At 35.0% G+C, this 23,674-nt stretch overlaps 1 protein-coding gene across 25 annotated transcripts in view; it reads right to left on the bottom strand.

The window, feature by feature from the left end:
* Positions 1–23,674, bottom strand: part of LOC149794433 (uncharacterized) — a 191,778-nt gene that overhangs the window by 132,501 nt on the left and 35,603 nt on the right. For all 25 annotated transcript variants that reach the window (XM_089968640.1, XM_089968644.1, XM_089968641.1 and 22 more), the window contains exons 2-5: positions 10,977–11,488; positions 9,644–9,775; positions 9,108–9,347; positions 4,911–5,280 (exon numbers count right to left, since the gene is read on the bottom strand). In XM_089968640.1, coding sequence (XP_089824766.1) covers positions 4,911–5,280; positions 9,108–9,347; positions 9,644–9,775; positions 10,977–11,474 — 1,240 coding nt within the window. In that variant the 5' untranslated portion in view covers positions 11,475–11,488. The remainder of the gene's footprint in view (positions 1–4,910; positions 5,281–9,107; positions 9,348–9,643; positions 9,776–10,976; positions 11,489–23,674) is intronic.

The following is a 23,674-nucleotide window of genomic DNA, read 5'->3' as shown; positions in this document are numbered from 1 at the left end:
GATCCAGCCTGTCCATCCATCTATATGTATGCTGACACATACATACTTAATGTAGGTTCTTAAGAAATGCAGGTGGAGATCTGAAAGATGGCATACGTAATAGGCTTCATAACTACACACTTGGGTCTTCCCATTCTCCAGTGATGCCCTTGGGTAAGCTTCTGGAAGCTGTTGAGAGCACCCTATAACCATATATTGTTTTAAAGGTCATATTGTATGCTATGTGCATGGTGGATCAAAATAGCATTAACAAAATTTCCATGCTAGTGTCTGCAATGTTTTCAAATAAATTATCTTTTCAGAAAACTGATGAGGACAAAATTCTGTATTAGTGGAGACAACAACTCTATGCGTAGGCTATATGTTGAAAAGACATCGATGGAAGAGCAGAACAGAATTTATATGAAACTAACAGCCTCCTAAGGAAAGAATTACCCAAATATCTGCCTTATATGGAAGAACTACCAGAAATAACAGCATGAGATGCTAGTTACATTTTAATTCTATTACATGAGAAAGAAATTGTGCATTACATTACTGTTGAAAATATCTATATTTCATGATGATTAAAATGTTGTGTACAAGTACTTCAATATACTGAATATCTTCTAAGTTCTATAAATAGCACCTTCGACAATCTAAACTAGACTGTATTATTACTGGCCATACTATTAAACCAGGCTTGTTGATGACAGCTTCAGAACAATGCAGTCTCCTAGGAACAACATTTTTACAAAAGGATTTCAAGTATAACAATGTAGAAATGCTACATTTGCAAGTAATATTATGTCACCTGAGAGCAAAGTAGTATTGTTACTACATCAGGTTTGGAAATCACAAAACCAGTGCCCTAGAAATAGGGTATTGTTACTATATGGGTTTGCTGAAGAGTTATGTAGTATTGTTACTACATCAGGTTTGGAAATCACAAAATCAGTGCCCTAGAAATAGGGTATTGTTACTACATGTGTTTGGGGGAAGGCTATGTAGTATTGTTACTACATCAGATTATGAAGAAAACAAATCAGTGCCTAGAAATAGGGTATTGTTACTATATGGGTTTGCTGAAGAGTTATGTAGTATTGTTACTACATCAGGTTTGGAAATCACAAAATCAGTGCCCTAGAAATAGGGTATTGTTACTACATGTGTTTGGGGGGTAGCTATGTAGTATTGTTACTACATCTGGCTTGGAAATCACAAAACCAGTGCCCTAGAAATAGGGTATTGTTACTAAATGGGTTTGAGGGAGAGCTATGTAGTATTGTTACTACATCTGGCTTGGAAATCACAAAACCAGTGCCCTAGAAATAGGGTATTGTTACTACAAGGGTTTGGGGGAAGGCTATGTAGTATTGTTACTACATCAGATTATGAAGAAAACAAATCAGTGCCTAGAAATAGGGTATTGTTACTACATGGGTTTGGTGGAGAGCTATGTAGTATTGTTACTACATCTGGCTTGGAAATCACAAAACCAGTGCCCTAGAAATAGGGTATTGTTACTACAAGGGTTTTGGGGAAGGCTATGTAGTATTGTTACTACATCAGATTTTGAAGAAAACAAATCAGTGCCCTAGAAATAGGGTATTGTTACTACATGGGTTTGGGGGAAGGCTACGTAGTATTGTTACAACATCAGATTTTGAAGAAAACAAATCAATGCCTAGAAATAGGGTATTGTTACTACATGGGTTTGGTGGAGAGCTATGTAGTATTCTTACTACATCTGGCTTGGAAATCACAAAACCAGTGCCCTAGAAATAGGGTATTGTTACTGAATGGGTTTGGTGGAGAGCTATGTAGTATTGTTACTACATCTGGCTTGGAAATCACAAAACCAGTGCCCTAGAAATAGGGTATTGTTACTACAAGGGTTTGGGGGAAGGCTATGTAGTATTGTTACTACATCAGATTTTGAAGAAAACAAATCAGTGCCCTAGAAATTGGGTATTGTTACTACATGAGTTTGGGGGAAGGCTACGTAGTATTGTTACGACATCAGATTTTGAAGAAAACAAATCAATGCCTAGAAATAGGGTATTGTTACTACATGGGTTTGGTGGAGAGCTATGTAGTATTCTTACTACATCTGGCTTGGAAATCACAAAACCAGTGCCCTAGAAATAGGGTATTGTTACTACAAGGGTTTGGGGGAAGGCTATGTAGTATTGCTACTACATCAGATTTTGAAGAAAACAAATCAGTGCCCTAGAAATAGGGTATTGTTACTACATGGGTTTGGGGGAAGGCTATGTAGTATTGTTACTACATCAGATTTTGAAGAAAACAAATCAGTGCCTATAAATAGGGTATTGTTATTACATGTATTTGGGGGAAGGCTATGTAGTATTGCTACTACATCAAATTTTGAAGAAAACAAATCATTGCCTATAAATAGGGTATTGTTACTACATGGGTTTGGTGGAGAGCTATGTAGTATTGTTGCTACATCAGGTTTTAGAGATCACAAAATCAGTGGTGGGAAATAGGGTATTGTTAATGCATATGTTTACCAGTACAACATGATTCACTTTACAACTTCTTGTGCTTCTTCTTATTAAACTTGACATTGTGTGTACAGGGTTTAAAATTCCTTTAAAAAGGACAAGCAAGCAATTCCTTTTTTATTCTGACAGCCATTAATGTAGGAAAGTGACTATTTCTTATATTTTGCTTATCACATAAAATTATACTCTGCTTAGTTGATGTGATGTTATGCATGTAGAATCTAGAAATGTTGCATATATATTCTATATATTTAAAAAAATGTATCATTGTTTTTTGTTTTGTTTGTTGTTTTGTTCGTATTATGCATTAGTGATTTTATTACCCTTTTCTGATTCTGATATGTTAATCGGTAACAAAGTTAAGAAAAGAGGAGAGAAAATTTGTGTTTATTTCAATGTCAGTTTTACAAACAAATCATAATTTTGAATGACAGCTTGGAACATAAAAGTATGCATTATGTTCATTAGAGTTATGGTGTTGAAAAGAGCAGCACTGGTTGATTATATTTATACTACGTGGTTAATACATTTCCTTAATTAAAAGATATATACAATTACATTTTGTCAGGAAGTATAATTGTATGCATGTATTGATGGCAACAGCAATACAAAAATTGCTGTCCCTAATGACGACAGCCACCTTAAAATGATACACATTTTACACACAAAAACTAACTAAAAGGGAAACAAAATAGATATAACTGAATATTATTGGTTTCAACACATTCTTTTGGAGGACACACACACAATCACACACACACACATATATATTCCTTTAATGTACATAAGAGTCTTACTCAACACTGATTTGAAAGCAATACAAAAAGATGTGTGTGTGTATGCGATTTGGATTTTTAACATAGCTTTAACAATTTTTCAGTCATATCGCTACAATGTCTGCAGTGTGGCAGTTTATAGTGATGCCTAGCACTGAGGCATCATGTCGCAGGCATACAGCATGATGTCCCACCCAGTCACATTATCCTGACACCAGGCCAACCAGTCCCAACACTAACCTCTTAATGCTGAGCACCAAGTGCCAGGCAGCTGTTAGTACCATTTTTGTAAGTCTTTGGTATGACTCGACCGGACATCGATCTCATGACCTCCCGCATCAGAGGCGGACACTCTGACTACTAGGCCACTGGAGCAGTCCACAAAAGGATGACAAAGAAATAAAATGTATAAAATTATTACTGTACATGCTCATATTATATCTGATTATAACAAAACATTACATAGTGAGGGAAGTGCAGTTAAAAACAACTTTATTTTTGCATAGCTATCATGAACTGCTACATGTTACTAAGTGTACCTCAGTGAAATGTCCAAAAACAATATGGCAGCAGCTGGGCACAGTGGCATCATGGTCTATTTTTAGCACAAGGTAGAGTTCATTACACTGCCATATAATAATATAGTTTTTCATCACAATCAAAGCAAGGTCACACTTATCACATTTTCATGCTTCAATAATGTTACCCGACAGACTGAATATGCCTCTGTAGAGCAGGCAAGACAATGCAAGACACAGGATTCTGTGGAACTCATAAAAAGAAAAGAGAAACTATGTCACAAATACATTGCTTTCTACTTCTATCAAAAAGAGTAAGATAATTCTCAAGCATGTTCCAGACATTTTTTGCTATGAAAATTGCCAAAAAACATTGAAAATGAATTAAGCTCTAGTAGTTGCTGTGTTATGGTAAATGACAAAAAGCAACATAAAGCAGAATCAATACATGGTTTTATGGACTGTCACTCTAAGTGTTGTAAACTATAAGTTTCCATTTGTTTTCTTTCAAGAACTCAGGCCACACACCCCTCACCTTAAAACCACGATTTTCTTCTGAAAACAATCTGCAATAACCCACATGAACTACATGAAATCTAAACTTAAATCACAAAAATTATTTTAAAACTACTTGATTCTAGCAGTATATGCTGAATAATTGACTCCAGACTCATGGGCAAGATTGGGTTTGTGTTTGTACGTGAATCTTTAGTTTCCGGTCTGAATCTGTACAGGAACCTATCAGTTTCCTGATGGTTTGAGGTAGGGTTCTATGATCCAGGAAACTTAGCATTTCATTGTGTTTCGATATCCAGATTTAATCAACATGAGAGTTCAAAGTAGCCAATCAAATTTTGACAACACAATGTCAAATGAGTGACACATGACAATACCCTTGGTCTTCCAGCTCAAGAAATAAAGTAATTAGGCACTGATAATTTATACACCCTTGAATAATATTACCAATGAATGATAAAAACTAGCAAAGAATTTGGGCAGAAAGTGAATGGTAATTTTCACACATTTTGCATTGTTGATACCTCTGAACTCGGTAAAGCACTAGCTAATAAGTTAGTATTTCAACAGCATTATGTAAAATTACTTACCATCCTGTTGGTCTCCCAATGTCTGGTCAGTAGATTTCATGTTTTTCTCCTCTGCAATTTTGTTCAAGTTCCATTTATATATGACTGGTTGGATTTTTACAAACTCACCACTCAACATTTCAAGTTTTCTACAAAATTTCTCAAGATCAACTCTATAGCCTGAGACTTTCCTATCTAAATCCTCCACTCCTTCCACCCTTGACTTGATGCTTGTCAGTTCTGCATCAGTGCTTTCCAGTTCAGTCTTCAAAATTTCAAAGCAATCCTGGAGTTTCTTTATAGTCTTTGTATTCTTGTTTATAAGGTCATGATCAAGTATGTCACTGTTGTTGTCAAAAAAGTTTTTTACTGGAATAAAATCCTGGGTAAACTGAAATAAGTAAACATTATGAGGTAATTCATTTACACCAAGAAAACGCTGGTAAGATTATGGTTGATAATTATTTTCTTTTGAACTTATCTCTGAAAGATGGTCACTATGAAGCCATATTATATTCTTGTAATGCTTGGTTCCATCTCTAAATTCAACTACTGTGTGTACAAGATGGGAGCACTTGACTTTACATTGAAAATAATGGCTAAAGAAGAAACTCGCGTGCACTTTTGCAGTGGCAAAGACCATGAAAATAGATTAAGTCAGGTTTTATACACTACGGCAACACGAAAATTGAGTCATTATTTGTAATATTTTGAAACATTCAGTTTGCTTTCCCTTCATCAAAACTAGAGAACAGTCTTGAAATGTCAAAAAAGGTTGCCAGACATGGTGCAGCATTCTCTCCATCTTAATGAAAGTTGCATGAGTGTCCCAAGTAAATCTGCAACAGCAACATTGACTAAACTCAGCAATGTTGTGGTTAGTCTCCATTCCTGTTAATAATCCTTTGTTCAAATAGCAGCAATTCAGTGATTTGCTGAAAATACATCCTACTGACAATGAACCATAATGTCAGCATAATAAGTGATCTACTGCAATCCGCTACACCTTAACTGAAGGTTTTACTTGAATGCGAGCCATTTTATATATATATGTCAAAAATGCCTATTTAAAGTTCATAAAATATTTTACAAGATTCACAATTTTAGCATAAATGTTTTGGAATAAATGGATTGGTAAAAATACTGCTTGGATAGCAAAACTTAATTACAATTAGGTACCATATAAGGATGCATACACCAGACAAAAATGTATTTATTACACCTATCTGTAAGCTGGCATCTATTTTTATTTTGCTGAATTACCCTCCAGTCTGTACTGGATAAAAAAACGATACTGTATCAAGACTCAAACACAAACATTGTATCTAAACAAAATAAACAAGTATAGTTAATTCGTCATAACGACAAATCCTAAATACTTAAAGTATATATACCGCATTTACCATATATGTTGGGACACCATAAATTAATTTTAAAAGTAATTTTTTTGCGCACTGTATGCTCTGGGACACATCATTTTTTGAGTTGTATGTTATGGGACACCTTTAAAATCATTCGAAAATTACATGTCGGAAATTGCACTCCAGCTGAAATTTTATTTTAAAAAACATAAAACTGTGTACTTTAGATAAAACTCTTTAATCCACTGCAGCAGCATCTCATCAACACAACCCTTCTCCTGCACACGTAAGATCTATTCTTTTGGTACATGAATATTTTTTTTAGCTTTCTCATACCATGAAAAGTTGTTAGAGGCAACACACCATCTGAAGCGGAAACTGCAAGGACAAAAGTCAGATCTTTTCAAATCTGCACTAGTCTTGCTAATTCTCACACTTTTGATGCCCATCTTATCGTCAGTCCATCTAGGAATGCGATCAAAGTACACTAGAGTTTCATCCATGTTAATGATCATGTCAGCTAAATGATCTGTTTATCTTCTGGCCTTCACGAATTCATCACGTGATTTTATTTTCTCCAACTCTTCTGGATGATGCTGAGTCATCGATGTTTGTGCACGAAGCACTATATTGTGTAATTTTAAAACCTGTTCCATTGTTTCACTTTATTTTCAAAATTTTCATGAATAGTGGTGAAAAGGAACCATAGTTAGCTTTCTTATCTCGGCAGTCTTTGTATATTCAAAGCTAAAAAATTGGCACACTTAAAAGAATCCAGAGTCGGCTTCCGAGGTCAGGTTTGCAACAATAAAATAACCTTTGTATTGATATCCTTTAAAAACAATTGGGCTTCCGAGTCCAAAGTCGGCTTCCGACGTCGGCTTGCATTGTAATAAAAATAACCTTTGTCTTTGCTGTCCTGTTGGAAAGTTCAAAGAAGAAGTTTACTGCTGGCTGTCAGTTGTGTTTATTTACCATCAGGGCTTCTATGTGCTTGGCATCTGTAGTAGTAATTAATACAAAGGTGCACTTTTGTAACCTGTGCCGTCGAAAAATTGTCACTTGCACTCAAGTGAATGTGTTTTCAAATAATGATTTTTATTTGCGAGATACTGTCATACAGTAGACTTGGATATATATTAATCTTGGCTATTTTGCACCTAACACCGTGCCATGTGTGAACGGCAGTTGTCTTCAATATATTGGTTGATTATTTCCCTCTCGTTTGCGAAATCGTTTGCTTCTCTTCTGGCCTTCACGAATTCATCAAATGATTTTATTTTCTCCAAATATTGCTGGGTCATAGACATCTGTGCACAAAGCACTATACTGTATCACTTTAAAATTTGTTCCATTGTTTCAATTTATTTTCAGAATTCCCATGAATACAGTTGATAATGAACCATAGTTTACTTCTATATCTCCGCCGTCTTTGTATATTCAAAAAAAAAAAAAATCGGCTCACTTCATAGAATCCATAGTCAGCTTCCGATTTCGGCTTGCTTTGCAATAAAATAACCTTTGTATTGATATCCTTTACGAAAAAAGTAACGAAAGTCGGTTTCTGAGATCGGCTTGCTTTGTAATAAAAATAACCTTTTGTCTTTGATGTCCTGTCATTAAGTTCAAAGAAGGAGTTAACTGCTTGCTGCCAGTCATGTTTATTCACCACCAGGGCTTCTATGTGCCTGGCATATGTGGTTACAATTAATACAAAGGATCATTGATGTCTGTGGGTAAATAGTAAGGATAATTATGTAACCCGAGCTGGTGAAAAGATTGTCACTTGTACTCAAGTGAATGTGTTTTCAAATGATGATTTTTATTTGTGAGATACTGTCATACAGTAGACCTGGATATAATTCAATCTTGATTATTTTCCACCCAACACCGTGTCATGCGTGTATGGCGTCTTCAAGATATCGGTTGACTATTTCCATCTTGTTTGCGATTTTGTTGGCTCCAGTTTTCAGTTGGATATCATGTTCAAACCTTTGAGCACAACCACAATTGTTTCTCAATGTTCATGTCAATGAACAACGTGATGTGTGGTATCGGACATAATTGATACACGCTACAGTGTGGAAGCCTACGCCACTTATACTGATTTCGTGGAAATATTTTATTCTTTAAAGCTCATGTTGAAAAAAGGAATAAATGATAACAACACAAGGTTAGTTTCTTTCTTCTTATTATCAATTAGGCGTTTTATTTATCTATTTTACTGCACCGTGGGGGGAGGGGGGGGGCCAAACACAAATGCAATACAAATTTATATCATTTCTTAAGTCTTGGGATATATGACCAAAGTGAAAAAATGTTTCACCATAAGTTCTGGGACAGGAAAAAAAAAATTATTTTATCGTGTCTCAACATATGCAGTTAATACGGTAGGGTCTAACATATGTACTTCTTATCAACAGACAAATCCTTTGTTAGGTAAAGAAACTTGCCATGTGTAAAGCACTTAACCACTGAAAAATGATCATAATGAGATGATTGTCATGAGTTAATAATTACACAATAAAGCCATTTAGTAACAGACTGTGCATTCATTACAAAATTTCAATCATTTTAAGAGTTAACAAAAGTATGAATCACATGATATCACAATGATCACTCTGAAGACAGAGCAAGAGTGTTAAGGTGCTTGGGGATGTTGGGGGTCTGGATAAAATTAAACATCAACAAATTGTAAGGTTGGAAATATTTATTTTAAAATTACACACAAGCAGTATTATGTATAAATATAGTATGTACTGCAGAAAAAACATTTAAGAAAGAGGGACAGCAGTGCAAAGCCTTCTTTTGACTTTTTAATATTGTGCAAGGGGATGTCACTGCAAACTATGTTTACCTTCTCGAAAGACTCCATTTTACCTTCCATGGTAACAACTTTGACAGTACTTTCAGAGCAGCAGACCTGCAATTTTCCCATTTTCTCTTCTTGCTCTTTCTGGCAATCTTCTAAAGAATTGATCTTTATATTCAAGGCCGCATACATAGTCTTAAAATCAGAATTTAGAGTAGACACAAGGGCTTCAAATACTTTGATCTCCGTCTCCCGAAAATTTATATCCAGGTCTTCCATTTTAATCTGAAAGAAAACAAATGTGCTATATATGGACACTCAAAGATAATTATATACAGAAATTTCTAACATTATGAGTTAACTTAAAAGATGACCTTTGTACTACTACTCTTTTTTTAAAGAGCAAGAGCAGTATGTCCTCAGGATTGTATTGCACCTCCAGATCCAATCCTGTGTACCTTAAGTTCCTCCATCCAAACTTCAACAATGTCCCCACGCATGCCTGTATGGGCAATGTAATATAATCACTGTCTTTGTTTTAAATGCACAGAGACAACCTCTAATCCAAAAATGAAATTTACCTTTTCAATTTTTGTTCCATTCAATTTTAAGTCTTGTAACAGCTGCAACATGTTGTTGATCCAGGTGTCTTTTTCTAAATCTTCCACACAGAAGTTGCCAGAATGGAACAGCAAATTACGAACTTCAATTAGCTTAAAAAAATAAAATAAATACAGGTATCAGCATGGGATAAGGTATTATTCAGATTTATAATATGGTCTACATTATCTTGTTCAAATACTAATTTAACTGCAAAGGGTTTTAACATGCTGCTTATCATTTGGAAAGGTGGGACAAATTGTTTTGAATTTTTATAGGCTAAATATGCCATAGAGATATACAATGAAAACAAAACACAGACAAGCACAGACAGATACATAAGAGACAGACAGAGAGGTGGACAGATACAAAGAAAGTGAACATGTATGCATAGCATGGTATAAAAATATAAATGCATAGTCATCTTAAAAGAACATAAATATTGCCTCAGATATGAACTGTTCTACATCTGAAACGCTTAACATCAAAAACAAAACATTTAAGCTCGAAATAGCTCCTCAACCTTTATACAAGTTCTTTTTTTAAAGCTAGCCCTGTTTGCTTTGGCATATGTACCAAACATCATGTAATTTTAGCTAAGCATTCATTTGTATCAGACACATGCACACGCATAGACAGATATCACATGCCAAATAATTATGCAGTCCAATTTGAAACTAGATTTGGTTGGATTAAATTTTAATCAGTACTAGTCCAGATTGTGACTGTAGTAATGACTAGACCAATTTCAAACCAACCTAGTCCAGATAATATTGTTATCTGGTCCAGGCCAGATTTAAATTTAGAATAACTATTGACCTTACACATGAAAAGTTATGCCTTAATGCTCTGAAGTCACATTTTAGCCAGTTTGACAAAGCATGTTCAATACAAATGATAGTGTTTATAGTCCAGGTTTATTTAGGTACATTTGTGTGTAAAATTTCACTTGCCACATTTTAATCTTTAATGAATACCAATGCTAAATGCGCTTTAACATGTATTGTGTACATCTTATCATCTAGCTGAAATAAATAATATATATATATAGATACATAAATAGATAGGAGCGAAGATCTTATTCAGTGAATCTAACGAGTCTGCATCAAATTCAACTGATTTTGTTTATAGTCTACAAATATTAATAATAAGTGTGAATAGTAAGAGAAAAAATTGTTGTAATGTGCTTTAATTAAATGGATGCTTACATAATAAACTTATTTTAGGTAGGACAGGCTGCAAGTAATAATAATAATAATGAAAGGGAATGTTAGTGAGAGAAAGAGACAGAGAAATTCAATGCAGATTACTTACATCATGAAGAATCTGAGCATTAGGAACATTCTTGCAAAGAAAAGAGCAGTAATAAAGAAGGGAGAGTATAGCAGGTGGATCCAAATCTTCTGGTAGCTTGGTTACATTGACCTGACCATTGGGCATAAAGGCCTTGGCCACCTGGTATGGATCAGATGGCCACTGACTGATGTCACAGTTCCGCCAGTTGATTTGGGGGTTATTGGGAGTTGTGTGTACTGCAATAATCTCTCGAAGCCATACATTACAAATATTCTTGCTGCAGTTCATGTGCCACAATTTCTTATGTCTGTCGTATTTGATATCCTGCCATGTACAAACCCCACAATGAATGGTCGCTGATGCACCATAATTCACCTTGCTTATTAAGTAATTGTGGAGAATCTGCACTTGATTGTGTATATGCTGGTGTAGATCTTCTTTCATTACAATCAGAGCAAGACCACATTTCAGCCAGTTCTTGTACCTATTATCAGAGAATCTGTCAGGGGAACTCATTGCAAAAGAGCTTTCTGAAAAAGATGAAAATAACATTTTACAAAATCGTTTCAAAATTTTCCAGTTAAACAATAACAGTCCAGTTAAAACAAAAGTTTAAATAGACAAATCACAATTAACCGTGTCAGATCTCTAAAAAACTTCTGTTATCCCTTTCCTAAAATACTTTAGGAAGAGTGTTCCAAAACCCTGAAAATGTCACTGTGTGGCAAAACCTCACAGGAAGATGGAAGATGTAAAAATGGTGTAAATGCTCATCACAATAAATTGTGGAAATTACCTGCAACAGATTTTAACATTTAACCAATCAGAATGGACATTGTAACAACGATATGTATTGGAATGAATATGCACACATTTAGTAGTACTGTTATATCTTTGTGCATAGCTCAGAAAGGGAGAGCGAACTATAATGTTGACTGGACCAGACAGATTTTAAACAGACTATACAGCTGTGAGAGAAAGTCAGAGAAAGTGACATCATGCAGTGTGTTTCAGATAATGATTATGAGAAAGATACAACTTATCCTACTTTGCAAATAAATTGTACTAGAGTATGCAGGATGATGGCTAAATTAAAAGACTGACACCATTATTTTTAAATGACATTAAAAGCTGCATAAATATAACAATGCAAACAAGAAGATATGCAAAACTGGGAACATAGTTTACAAAAATGTATGGTGTGTGCTAGAGGGAGTCCACTAAACTCCCAAGGTTGCTTTAAATCCACACTGAAAGGAGTTCAAACTCGAATGCTTAAAGGCCCAATGCTGCCTTAACATGCAAAAATGTTGTGTATGCCAAATCTTTGGAATAATATGAAATCTTGAAAGACACTGCTTGTAAACATGATTGGGTTTCATTAAACAAAATAATAACGATGTTTTATCACATTATGAGCTATGTAATTTCTCCCTCAAACTGAAAAACCCGCTGTGTTTTTACGTGTTTAAATTAATCCAATGTTAGTGTGCGACATCCTTGAGTTTACCGATTTCAGCCTTAAGATATAAGGCAAGATTTGATGATGTTGCCATTGTAGACACAGGAAGCTAACATAATGCTGTATTGGATTGTCTTCAGTCCAAATTTGCACTCCAGTGTTTATTCCAGCACCCCAGTTGATCACCAATATTCACCCGAGTCTTATTTTTATCTAATGCTTGTTTATTTTCTGAGATCCACTTAAAAGAGAACAGGCATACCTCTCTTTATTTGCTTTCGACTCAACATGTGCGCTACATGTGAATGTTCTTGTTATTAAATTATGCACTAATGGAATTTGTCAAATGTATAGCATCACTACCTATGGCGCAATCTATATAAAGATTAGAAATATGAGCATCTTCATTGACTGAATTTGGAGGTGGTACCTCTTACTTCTACACTAAATATGTGAATGTCATTTATACCTAACATCTTAATTATTTCAAAGAATGGTTTATGCCCAACAGTTGTTTTAACAAATAATTTCCTTCCTTCCAAACTTTAGTTAGGTTGGAAGAATTGAGAAAATTGTTATAAACAGTGGAAGCGGGACTTTAGAAACAAAGTATGAACTGTAACTACAACTATTAGACTAAATTAGCAGCTGTGCATATTTATATGTGTGTGGAGTCTAAGAATGTAAATTTTGTTACTGTATCACAGATCTGCTTTTCAGAAAAAATCATAGTATAGACAGCCATACTCTAGTCTCACAGATAATTGTTGCCACTTGTACCTGTCATTTTTAAATAAACATCTAAAAATGCTAATGCTCCTTCTTTAGCGACGTGGGAAGCCTTGCTCAAACTGAAACTTAATGGCATTTTTGGACATTAAACACTGGAAATAAACAGAATGACAAATAAAACCTATTTAAATAAGGGATTAAATTACTGAAATGTATGACAAAATAGGGGTGCTGAAAACAGCTCTGGTCAGACAGGAATTGAGCCACGTTATGGAAACAATCTCTAACTTGATAATGATACAAGCAGTAAAGGAGTCCATCTTTGATGATACATGACTTTGTCTTATTCCATTTGTAGGGGATTTCTCCCAAGTTGTATATATATTATCTAATAGAATTAAATGGGATTTTGTAAGTCTTTCTTTTATTGTGGGCCAATTCATGGTACATTATGTCCTGTTGGAGACAATTTTTGTGTTATAGTATGTGTTAATGACATATCTAACCATGCATCTCTGATCTGTACCTCTTCTATCTTGAAGGTGTATGGGCAATGCCGAACAGCTGTATTTTTGTTTATGGCTTACAAGAGTTAAGTAGGCCTGTCACTATTATCTTTTGATAAACTGTTTGGAGATTTCATTTAAAAAAGGCTAGTGATACATAACCAGTTGATAATTCTTTCTATAAGAATTCCATTTTAGAATTAACTATTGTGCAACAGTTTAATTATGCCTGAGGGAACTGATTCCAAGAAGTGAGCATGCAAAGTATAGTAATGTATTTTAAAGGTTTTTGCTTTAAAAAATCTGTGCATGTTAGGAAGAAAAATTGTAATGAAAATTTGCTAACCAATTTTGGAGAAATTTTGTATTTCTAATTACTGCAAACACTTTATGTTCGTGAGTTTCAAATTTCTCAACAATTAGCAATTAGACACTTGAATGAAACCAATTACTGCAAACCTCTTTATTCTAAACATCTGCCCTTAGGCTAGTTGATCTACACTGAAAAGACAGGTGCTTACCATAAAGAGTGAAATTCCCAGGTGACTGGGACATGACAGGTCAGAAACTCACTGACGCAATGACGATTTAATAATTCAGTTTCTTGACCAAATTTTGATGCTATATTTGAACACTGTATGTGTCTTGCTTCCACTTACATAGTATAATCAAATGGTGGTAGCAATCTTTGATGTTCTCAGAGCGCATCACAGAGACAGGCTAATGTCGCACTTAAAGGAAAACGTGATAATACCAATGTTTGCACCAGCTACACGCAGGGACAAGTTGCAACCCCTAGATTTAACTGTTAACAACTTATTACAAGGTGGGACTCAAATCACAATTCCATGAGCTGTATTCAACACAGGTGATTGAACAGTTGAATGAACTGGAGGAAAGTGGAGATGTTCATTCAAATCAAGTCTCGGCTGACATTAAAACATCTACCCTTGAGCCAATTCATGCAAAGTGGCTTATCTGCACATGACAAAGTAGCACTTCATGGAGACCTCACTGAAATGGGTCCAGATTTGAGAATGAAGGGCTAATCTACTGATTGTGCATTTAGCAATTAGTTGTACAAACATCTATTCATAAATGGGAATATTATGTACTTTGGAAAATAAATAAGGACACATCCTTTTAATACTACACTGCACATCAGGTAGAGTCATTACAATCTTACACAACTTCTCATGTTCATGAAATTTCTCATTTGAATTAAACTGTAATATCGGTTTCAGTGTTCCTCGTCATGCATGTATTTGTACTATGTATATTTCACACTATATGCAGCACTGCAGATAGCCGTGGTATTAAAACAAAGAAAAGGGCAATGCTTTTCCATAAGGAGTGGGAATGTTGACTTGGTTGATTTTTCATTGTGACTTTATATTCGTGCTCTGTCTCACCAACGAAATACAAGAAAACTGGAACCCACGAATTGAAAGAATTTTACAGTATACTGATTCCTAATCGATTGGACGTTTAAAATTACATAAATGTATTCTAACAACTTTTTCAAATGGTGCTTTTATATTTTGCATGATAAAATACTAAGGCAGTGTGATTTACAAAATGGGAACCATGAATAAACATATCTTATAAGCATATCTTGCTCTGAAAACCAATAACAGGCTGATGTTCACATACTAAAAGAAAATAGATGGTTGGTGTAGCTGATGAGGATATTCCCATAACTGTATGTTGGCTACAGCCAGTACCACTGGTAACACTAAACATTTCTTCACTTTGCCGCATCACATAAGAAGCACAAGCTCATACATGTAAAGCCGGGGAGAAGGACTTGCAGAGGTGTTAAGTCTTTACCAATATTTTCGTTTAGGTCTGATAAAAGCGTTGAAGATTGGGAAATTAATTGAATGGTCACCAGTTCAAACTTGTTCCCCCACAAGTGTTTCAGTAGAGACCAATGGAGTTATCATACAGGGATTCAATAATAATTTCACACAGTCACATTCCTGGCAGTGAAGCTGCCCTGCAGTGATAATAGTGGCATCTATAATACACGAGTAATTATATCTAAACCCATCAGGAGGTTATGATACTTTTACATATTTATTAAATTTCAACTAAAGTTATGGGATGTTTCTTTTGAATGGGACGTTTATACTGTGGCATAGGAAGCAACTGAAACTTCTATCGTTTTCAAATGAGTAGTATATTTTCTGTTCAAAAGTCTCTGCTTACAACAGAAGAATACGAGTGCTATCTACAAAATCATCATGAAATCAATCAAATCACATATTAAAATTTTACATTTGACTTATTATTTTATGATAATGATGAACGATAGGGTATTTCACACATAATATATTACGTTTTTATCAATTTTTGGAATTAATTGATGATTTTAAATTGATGTATTATTTGTCCCTTTTTCGCACTGAATTTCTAAGAGGCCATTAATTTAATGAAGTCCTTGCAAGAGCTTAATTATAACACTTTCTGTTAATTCAATCTCTGTGTTTTGTCGAGTGATTGCACAGATACTGAAAGACTAATAAATCATTTGGATCTTAACTCATTCAGCCCCAAACCCACCTGTAAGCGTGATCAGGCTGTACCCTACTTCCGAGCTCTGCAGCATCAAGGTCATTAAAGATACACCAAAGTGGGTGGTATTACAAAAGAGCAGACAGATATAGCTCTACAATGATACCAAATAATCTGGACGTACTAGTTGCATTACAAAATACTGAGGGAAAAACCTAATTTTTTGGACCCATTTTTTTTTCCCACCCAAAATTCGCTTGTGGTCAGAATCCAATTTTGTGTCCGGATTTTAGACCTTTTGGCCTCAGATCTAAGGCAGACCGATCTGAACTGCACACAGACAGGTGAACCTTTGCAAAAACTAGGATAAGGTAGGCATTTGGAATAAAGAGTGGTCTCCATATGAAAATGATGGATTCATTCATGACAAAGTTCAATCCATTAGAGATAAGCTTGACAACACAATTTTAATTGACTCATTATCACCATACAGCTGTGACACAGAATATACATAGCAACCTTTAACAGCATTTGAATCTGTCGCTATGGAGTTGGTATACACAGCTGGGCAAAAAAGACAGATAAAACTCGTTATAATGTGATTCCGCTTATAATGCAATGGCAGCTTGGCTCCCATTTTTTAACTTCAGGTGACCTCTCTTTTTAAAATCCTAAATACATGCTCTCAGAAAAGCTGATTATTCATATCCCTAGCAGATTTTTAATCCCAGTACTGTGTTTAATGTTGCCTTAACTTCACTGTACAGTTTCCATCATACTGGCATGAATACAATTAAAAACTGAAATATATTTGATGTCTGATGAAACCCGGCGAACAAAACAAACAATATATGATCAAGAGGTTAGTTAAAACTGATGACATTAAAATTTCAATGCACATTTTCTATGGGGAAGTTTTTCGAAAAATTTGTTAATGCAATCCCACTTATATCACAATGTTATTCTTTTGGACTCCAAGCATCACGTTACAATGGGTTTTACTTGTGTGTGTTTCCTATTGCACTATTTTTAAAATCAGGGTAGGTTGGTAGTTTTGTCATATATATATATATATATATATATATATATATATATATATATATATATATATATATATATATATAATGATTAGTATCTATAATATACTAAACACTTCAAGCATTCAGGGCTAAACCACTTCAATTTGATGCACAGATCAGTTTTGTGAATTTAAAAAAAATATTTTTTTGTTTTTGAACATTATAAATAATATGATGATTAGTATATATAATATTCTAAGCACTGTACTGGGCTAAACCAGCTTAATTAGATGCTAAACCAGTTTAATTAGATGCACAAATGATTCTCTGATTTTTATAAATATTATATATATATATATATATATATATATATATATATATATATATATATATATATATATATATATATATATATATATATATCATAATGATTAGTATATCTAATGTACTAAGCACCTGAAATACTGGGAAAGCAGCTTAATTAGATGCACAAATCAATTTCAGAAAACTTTCGTTTTACCCCAGTGGAGGGGAGGAGGGAAGTGCTAGTGTCAGCAATCGAAAACAGGGACAGCCACCCGACTGGAAACACAAATTTTTATTTCTTGGCCTTGCGATGAAGAGCGCCCCAAAGCCTTGTGATGAAGAGTGTTCCAAAGTCATGTGAACTCAACCGGACTCTGACATTACTGATGCATGAGTGCTTCAATTCAAAAACTGCCTTCACTAATTGCTATCAATACTTCTTGTTCATCCAGGAAATTCTCATAATTTTTAAAAGCTCCCATTGTAAAACCTCTGTTAAATAACTGACACTTGACATTAATTATTTAAAGTACCTCCACCCTGTTTCTAACCTCTCCGAGTCATTAAAAAACATCTCATTAAAAGCATTCTATCCCAGTATATATCTCATTTGAATTACCATAATCATGATATTATCATTATACCAGATTGACCTGGACAGTACTTGAGATCAATGTATTCTTGTCAGTTTGAAGAATTTTAGTCCAAGCCATTAAAAATTTCGCAAAAAGTTATTTTTAAAATATTCTTGTGAGGTCAATGTTTTATATGTTCTATCCCAACTTGTATCTGATCTGAATGCAAACAGTCTTTTTAAGCATTTGCCCTCACAACAGTAATGAAACTTCACTTGAGAGTAGTTAATAATGGGTAGTGGAAAGATTACTGTGAGTCCTCATCCTCCTTGACTTGTCTGCAGCACAAGAGACTATGATATCTTGCTTCACCATATCCAGCATGAATTTGGTATTCATAATACAGCTTTAATATGGTCCAAGTCCTAAATAGTCAGCATTACAAAATTTGTGTCAATCAATGGAAGACATTCCAGCCCAGTTGATCTATGTTTTGGCATTCAACAAGGCTTTCTGTCTCTGCCCTGTTCTCTTCATTCTATACACTCATCCATTCTCAAGTGTCATGAATCGAATTCTGGTGTCGCACCACTTGTAAACTGATCTCATTCAAATCCTTTACATCAAACAATAAGCATCAATAATACCAACATTAAATTCACATAATATGAAACCTATATGTCACTCTTGACAGTACATTCTTATTACACCAACATAAAATGAACATATGCAAAGCTGCATATCTGGAGATGAGATGCATCAGCTCTATTCACAATTTTCTTGCAGCTGATGCCATTAAAACACTCGTTATCCTTAGTAGTTTCAAGATTGGACTATTGTAATTCATTTCAATATGGTTCATCTCAGTATCTACTACAGAAACCTTAAAAAGTTAAAACATCATCCTTAGAGTACAAAATACTGAGCACACCTACCCCGTGCTTTGTAGCGTTCACTGGCTACCCATTCAATCCACAATAAAAAACAAAATCTGTTCACTATGCTACATTTCATGTAGTAGTTCCTGTCCAATATACCTATCTGAGCTCACCAATGTGTACACCACATCAAGAAAATCTTCTTCCGACACTTGTTGTTGTTGTTGTTATAGGGTTTAACGCAATTTTTCAGGAAAAGATAGGCTATACATGCCAGCCAGTATAAATGGTGGAGGAAGAACCTGGGAAAACCCCAGAAAGACCAGTCGACACACAAGAAGTTACTTACAAGCTTCCTCACATACCCACATTTGCTGATCCCAAGACTAGAACCCATGTGCACTGAGATGAGATGGCAGTGATCCGTAATGGTTAGAGCTTTAGATCACTTTACCACTCAGGGGCCCCCATTCTGACACTTGTATTCTCATTGTTCCCCCCTGCTAAAATGAAGTGATACAGATGTTCTTTTGTGTACCAGGGCCCAGCTCTCCGTGAAATGAATTGCCCATAGATCTTTGACACAATGCCACTATGCTCTCATTCATAAGTGCTCTTAAAACTCACCTATTTTGACTACAAAAAAGACTTGAGGATTTAATATTTACTTCCTTAATTATAGTCAGCATGTTTTTCTTTTGTAAATTTATGGTGTCTGTTTTTGTAAGCTGGTTGTTATATGTTTTTATGTGTTATCTACCATATTTCATGTATTTTTTCATACCCTTTTATTTTTTTACACAATCCAGTTATCAAAATAATAATTATTTAAATGTATCATAATTTTCGTACATATCACTTTGTATTTTTCAAAAAACTCCATTACATTATCGGGCATAAACTTTCTACTAAGATTTCCGGTCGCAAAAAAGATCGAAAATAGCATATTGCCATTTTGTTTTTACAAAATGTAATAATTAATTGTTGGTAAGAAAATACAATGATTTTGACACATAAGCATGGGCGCCCGCAGCATAGGTCAAGATCATGCGACCCCCCCCCCCCAAATCATACTGCAAATATATAAATTCTGACAACTTTAATCATGTAAATGAAGCTGAAAATATGTCACAAGATTCTATTCAAAACACTTAGTAAATATTAGCTTTAGTTTCAGACTGCTTACTATACTAACTCTCCTGGCCATGACTGACTGACCCACCCACCCCGCAAAAAATCATGCGGGCACCAAGCTCTCTTGTCATTACAATATCTACTTTGGTGTTTATTAAAAAATGGACAAAAGGACTTCACAGACCACACCTTTCAATATTATCATTAATTAATTTTCTTTATTAAGTCCATCACCGTAACAAAACACCACGTGCATTTTAAAATGTGTTCAGAAGACCTTTGATGTTGTCTTATCCAACAAAAATTACATCTCGGTACATGCTAAAGAGAAAATCACAGACTATTGCTTAACTAGTCTTATTGTTTCATTATAGTCATACAAACATAAAATATAAAAACCTAGTCATTTTCTATTGCAAATATGAAAGTCACGGACTCCGTTAAATAAATTTGTATATATACATATACTATCTTTTAAGTGCTTGTTCTGTTTTGACTTGGATATAATTAACATTTTATTGCAAGTCTATTCTACAATATACCCAACTATTATCTTTATTGGCGATTTCGAATAAAAAGTAATATGTATGATCACTTGTCCTTATAACATCTGCTGTATGGACAATGGCTTCAATAGCACATTGACAGATTTTCATTTCCCTAAAGAGAGCCTCATTTCCCTACTGGCAGCCTCGCTGATTTGACCTCTTGTGTCGATTCTTGCGCTCAATCTGGTTTCAACTGGAATAAGCAAAGTGCTAAGCATGTTTAATTACCGTGTAAATAACAATGCATAGCCATGTGGTTGTTTGTGACAATGTACATCGTATTTAAAACAAGAATGAATTGTTGATTTAGTGGTGTTTATTGATAATGGAATATAGTAAGGTCGTAATACACGAGAATTATTACAATCGTCAGGTAACAGTCTTTTTTCTCTTTGCAAAAGCTACAAAATAAAAACCACCATGAATAAATATGCTCTTGTACACTGACACAATTTTGTTTCATCTCTCTCTCACTCTCACACATGTGCGCTTGCACCCATTAACTAAAACGTGATTTCAAGTTATTTTTTTTTCATTGCAATCTGATAATGAGATTATTGTTGCTGTAAAAATACAAGTTGCACTTAATTTCTTGACAATGTGGTCTCATATCGTTGCGTACAATTTACCAATAAATAATACACATAACTAATACATGTTCAAACCATCTTAATCATTTTGCCAACATTACACAACAGCTACATATGCTCTAAATGCAGGCGAGCTTGCACACTGAGACAAGTAGTTAAGGGGGGCACTTTACGTACAACGGGAATTAGCATTACAGACCCCCCCCCCCCCGGGTTAGATTACGTACAATGGAAATTTAACATGGCGAAAAATCGTGGGTCAGATTACGTACAAGGGGAATTAACATGGCGATAAATCGTGGGTCACTCTACGTACAAGGGGAATTAACATGGCGATAAATCGTGGGTCACTCTACGTACAAGGGGAATTTAACATGGGGAATAGAGTTTGGGCTTGTTTAGGGACAATGGGAATTGAACATGGGATTTTTTTTTTTTTTTTTTTTAAATTTTTTTAAAAAAGGGGTAGGCAATTGAAAGGCTATCTCTTTTCGAGATATATGGCTGGCCCTGAAAAGGGCCTTTGGGTTTCTTCTAACACTTCCACTTCTTCAACCATCTTCTCACTTTTGTCACTATTCCTGTCTTCTTTTTCTCCTTTTCTGGCATCCAGTCTGGATGGCCCAAGGCTCTAAACTTTTCCTGGACTTTGATCCAATTTTGATTTAGCCTTTCAAAATCAGCCTGTTTCTTTTTGTTTTCCTGATCTTTTCTTTCTTTATACCATCTCTCTTTAATCTTCTTGACTTCTACCTCCATCACTTTTCTCATCAACTCCTCTCCTTTCCTCAGTCTTTCCTGGCCTCTTTCCACATAAGAGCACTCTGTCCCATGTGACATTTTTTCAAGAAAGCACCTGACTTTGCTTGCATTGTCAAGTGCTTCCTTTAGGCTTCCCACTCTGACATAGGTGGGATTTATCATACCTCTCAATATTTTTTCCTCCTCTTCAATCATTCCTGCTATCACTTCTTTTGCTATGTTTAGACATTTAGCGTAGTCCAGGTACTCTGCTATCTTCCATTCTTTTTCCAGTCTCTCCACTACATATATACCATCTATTATCCAGTTGTATATATGTACCAAATTGTTGAACAAGTCACTTGCAACCACCATCTTCGTTTTTATTATTCCGTAGACTGGTTCGAACGACGAACGTGGTGGGTTCTTATAGTGAAAGCGCGGACGTGATGGAAAACATCCCCTAAAAACATAAAATTAATCTTACCTAGATCATGACCCATCAACGCGCGTACGTGAAGGAAAACATCCCCACTTTTCTCATTTCATATAATCAAACCCAAACTATACTCTCCACATACGCTAAGAAACAATAAAGAAACCTATAATCTACTATTCACACAAACATACCAGAGCTCTTACAAACACCAACACACAAACACACATACCCTCACATTTTTAAAAAAAGAGTTAGTGTTTATATTCACACTACTCTACCTACACATTGGCAAATTAATAGTTATTTCTTTTCTAGAGTATTGGGTAGCCCTGAAAAGGGCTGTTTTTTTTTCAACTCCAGATGCACCTATCTAATGGTTGCACCTTCCTGGCCTGGCGCCACACACACATCTTTGACTCCAGTCTCTTTTTACTTTTTGTCTTGAGAGTGCAGAGGCGGGATGATTCGCTTCAGCACCCCAACCCTCTGTCTCGGGAATATTGAACGACATCATTTCTTCTCTTTTCTTTTCCTCCTCTTCCCTCTGTCTTCTCTCCTCCTCTTCCTTCTTTATTCTTTCTTCTTCTATTATAGCCTCCGCAGCCAGTTCATTTACCAGACGCCTGACATATTCCAGATGTATCTGGAGTTCAAGAAGTTTGCTTATTCTGCTACTATTCATTCTTGTGTTGATCAGTCAACAAGGGTAGCTAGACTGCCGAGCGAGTTTCAATTTATAGTGAAAGCGCGGACGTGATGGAAAACATCCCCCTAAAAACATAAAATTGATCTTACCTATATCATAACCAAAAAAACAACGCGCGGACCTAAAAGAAACACTCACTCACTTTTTATGCTACCCATTCCTATTCTAAAAATTTTTTATAAATCACTTCAATAGACTATTTACATACGCAAAGCAATCCAATCTAACCCCAAATATACACCTCAAACACCAAAAAAAGACATCATTTTAATCTACTATCCACACCAACTTACGTGAGCTCTTACAAACACAAACACACAAACTCACAAACACATACCCTCACATTTTTTAAAAAGAGTTAGTGTTTCTATTCACACTACTCTACCTACACACACATTGGCAAATTAATAGTTATTTCTTTTCTAGAGTATTGGGTAGCCCTGAAAAGGGCTGTTTTTTTCTGTTTGCTATGGCATTCTTTTTTAGTTTCTAAGAATGCGATGTTCTCTGAGGATAGACTTTCTGGCAATAGGTCTGCTTCTTCGGAAAGAGAAGAAAAACTC

Source organism: Sinohyriopsis cumingii, chromosome 8 (assembly GCF_028554795.1).
Source record: "Sinohyriopsis cumingii isolate HCF-2022 chromosome 8, ASM2855479v2, whole genome shotgun sequence".
Taxonomy (NCBI): domain Eukaryota; kingdom Metazoa; phylum Mollusca; class Bivalvia; order Unionida; family Unionidae; genus Sinohyriopsis; species Sinohyriopsis cumingii.
This window is presented reverse-complemented; position numbering and strand designations above follow the sequence as displayed.